This window comes from Limulus polyphemus, unplaced genomic scaffold (assembly GCF_000517525.1).
Source record: "Limulus polyphemus unplaced genomic scaffold, Limulus_polyphemus-2.1.2 Scaffold10123, whole genome shotgun sequence".
In the NCBI taxonomy this organism is placed as follows: Eukaryota; Metazoa; Arthropoda; class Merostomata; order Xiphosura; family Limulidae; genus Limulus; species Limulus polyphemus.
This window is the reverse complement of record NW_013675733.1, coordinates 17,553-20,682: the sequence shown is the minus strand read 5'-3', so window position 1 is coordinate 20,682 and position 3,130 is coordinate 17,553. Positions and strand designations below refer to the sequence as shown.

Here is a 3,130-nt window from a genome sequence, read left to right as displayed (position 1 = left end):
TCTCATTTTAAGTACGTAAAAGGTGCATACTCACATTTTAAGTACGTAATAGGTGCATACTCTCATTTTAAGTACGTAACAGGTGCATACTCTCATGTTTTAAGTATGTAACAGGTGCATACTTTCGTTTTAAGTACTCTTGCGTTTTAAGCTTTATTTAGCCTGGGCATCATTTACTGCACATGTCACAAGGTTTTAGTGACTTACATTCAAATTTTATCAAACTACTTTTTATTTATGTTATATCAATTAGTATATTGTAAAATTTTAGCTAATAATCCATATTTTAATGGTATATAAACTTTAAGTTCTTAATTTTATTAGGCAATATTTAAAAAAATCCTGAATTCCCCCTAATGTGACACATTGTATCACACATGATGTCTAGGACTTTTGAAGAAATTTATGTAGCTTACAGTATCATCTGTAATGAAAAATATACTGGTGAATCTGAGAGACTTATAAAGAGTGTTGGCTGGAACTTCTCCTAGCTACAATGATGTGTACGGTTGACTTCTCCTAGCTACAATGATGTGTACGGTTGACTTCTCCTAGCTACAATGATGTGTACGGTTGACTTCTCCTAGCTACAATAATGTGTACGGTTGACTTCTAGCTACAATGATGTGTACGGTTGATAACATTTCAGTTGCAGAACATTCTATTAATGAGCACTCTTTACCTAAATTTAATCACTCTTATAGCATTAAAATAGAAAGAAAATACCGCAGTATTTCTGGACAGGAAGTACAAGGAATCCCCGAGAAGCTTTCATTCAATAGAGATAGAGGGTTTACACGTTAGATAGTATAGTTATGTATGTTTTAATACCTTCTGCTTTATTTTTATTCTTTCTATAAGTGTGTTTATTACTGATACACATTTATTACATTTAAATGCTCACATGATTTATCTTTTGTTTTCAGTTTTAAATGAATATTACCTTCACCATACTGATATAATTGTCATACATTTATTATGATCACGATACATTTAATTCAATTACATCAATTGTTTGTTCTGTTAAGACTTGGCTCATGTTCAGTAGCATGTCTATATATTGATAAAACCATAAAGAAATATAGAATTTTTACTGGATATGGCTGTTTCACTTTATTAAAAAATGTCACTACATGACTGTTTAATGCTGTTAAACAGGCTTTGTCTTATGTTGTTGAAACTGGTTAACAAATCTTCTCTCCTGTGGTCAAATCACTACATGCAATCTTCCAAGAAAAATGGGGTTTTATTTTAAAAAACTTGAGTCTAATTCCTTTTTGTTGGTCAAGTTTGACCCACTCACTGTATAAAAATTCCTGTTGTTGTTTCAATTGATTTACCTATTGGCCAAGTGCACCTTGAGACAACCAGATTTTTTGTATTTATTATGTCAGGTAGTTGGAGAGTAAGCAGACAAGACCTTGTGAATCCACCCTGGGTGTATTCTTCTTGTAATTCTGTACTATATGATGAGGATGCTGACTTGGATGAATCCAGTGATAGTGAGACAAGTTGTGGTACTAATGAGAGTTGTGAAGAAAGAAAAATCCACATTCATGAAAGCCATCTTTTGAAAGGAATTGTTAAGTACCTGCTTCCTCGTGTTGGTCTTGGAGTGCATAAAGTTGTTCTCACTGCCTCTAGAGGACTCACTAGTAGTTTGGTAAGAAAACTATATGTAAATCTGATTCTTATTTTAATACTAGTACTTTTTTTTAATAATCTTTCCCTATGTCAGAGATCTCAATAGAATATAACTGACCACAATTTGTACACGTCAAATCATCTAAAGACCCACTTGAAAGTAAAAAGAAACAACATCTCATATGGATATCAATACATTTGACCACCAAAAGTTAGAATTATCAGGTTTCATGAATCTACGTGTAATAACTCATCGCGCCAGAGAAGACCATACAGTAAATCAGAATAATACGTAAATAATTGTACCCCTCTTAAAAATATTCATGTAGTTAGTTGAGTCAAACTTTGATGGGGTTTTATACCCCAGTCAAATGGATAATGCTCTAGTCTTCCATCGAGAAGAACCGGAGTCAAATTCCAGTACGGAAATAATCCTTCTCAGGACTTCCCTGAAGATGGTAGAATATTAGAAGCCAAAATGTGGGATAAAGCTTAGTTTGTAATTAATGTTCAATTAATAAAAACATTACTAATGAATAAATAGACTTAGGTAGAAAATGTCACTAGTGGGTTGCCAGTGCCCCTGATCAAAAGTAAAGTCTATCATTGATCCAAACATGGAAATGCAGTGATATGTACAGGTGGATGTATCTGCTTTGGACAGTGGTCAGAATGTGCATATACAGAACAAATGAATGGGAAAACAGTTCACTAAAACAGCAAGGCATACAGTGTGACAATGTCCAGCATGTAAATGGCGTTCATGGCTGCTACCCACTGCTTGGGATGGCTAGAGGATAAGGTATTCACACATGTAGTATTGACAAGGGACTCTAAAAGCATGCTGGAGAAAATATGTAAAAATTTGAAACTTTTTAGGTTAGATAGATTAGATTAGGTATAATAAAGAATAACAATGATAATGATTTTTCACAGGTATGCACACGAGTAACTCATGAGTAGCCCGTGCATTATGTAAATCGATAGGGTAACATGAGCTACACGTTTACAAAGTGATTTACAACTTCTGTGGTGGGAATATTAGTTACACACCATTCAAAGAGCAATAAAACTTAAATATAAAAAGATGTACGCTGTTATGAGTTTAAAGCTATTTAGGATAAACAAGGGTTGTTTCATGTTACAATTTGAAGTCATTCTAGAAAGAAAAAAAATAACAGATAAAATATATCAACATTTCAAATTTATTTAGAAGGTTTTAGAGACTTCACAAATGAAAATTGATATTTCTCAGATGAAGAAAAGTAATTTTAATCTTCACATGAAAATCAGTTTGAACTTGGAGCAGTCAACATGTTGATTCCATATATTCGTGGAGATGTATTGAGTGAAAATACTTTATTAAAAATTTTCATTTTTTGTCTACAAATGACTCTTAATGTATACTGAAAGCTTGCAAGATTTCCTAAAGACACACAAAATGTATTAGAAGTTATAGTATGGAAACTCTAAAAATCAATTATTT

The 3,130-nt window shown here is 32.6% G+C and overlaps 1 protein-coding gene across 1 annotated transcript in view; it reads left to right on the top strand.

Annotated features, from left to right (window-relative positions):
• Positions 1–3,130, top strand: part of LOC106476246 (F-box/LRR-repeat protein 5-like) — a gene marked incomplete at its 5' end in the record, with an annotated part of 19,071 nt that overhangs the window by 2,075 nt on the left and 13,866 nt on the right. Inside the window, one exon of the mRNA XM_022380174.1 lies at positions 1,395–1,663. Coding sequence (XP_022235882.1) covers positions 1,395–1,663 — 269 coding nt within the window. The remainder of the gene's footprint in view (positions 1–1,394; positions 1,664–3,130) is intronic.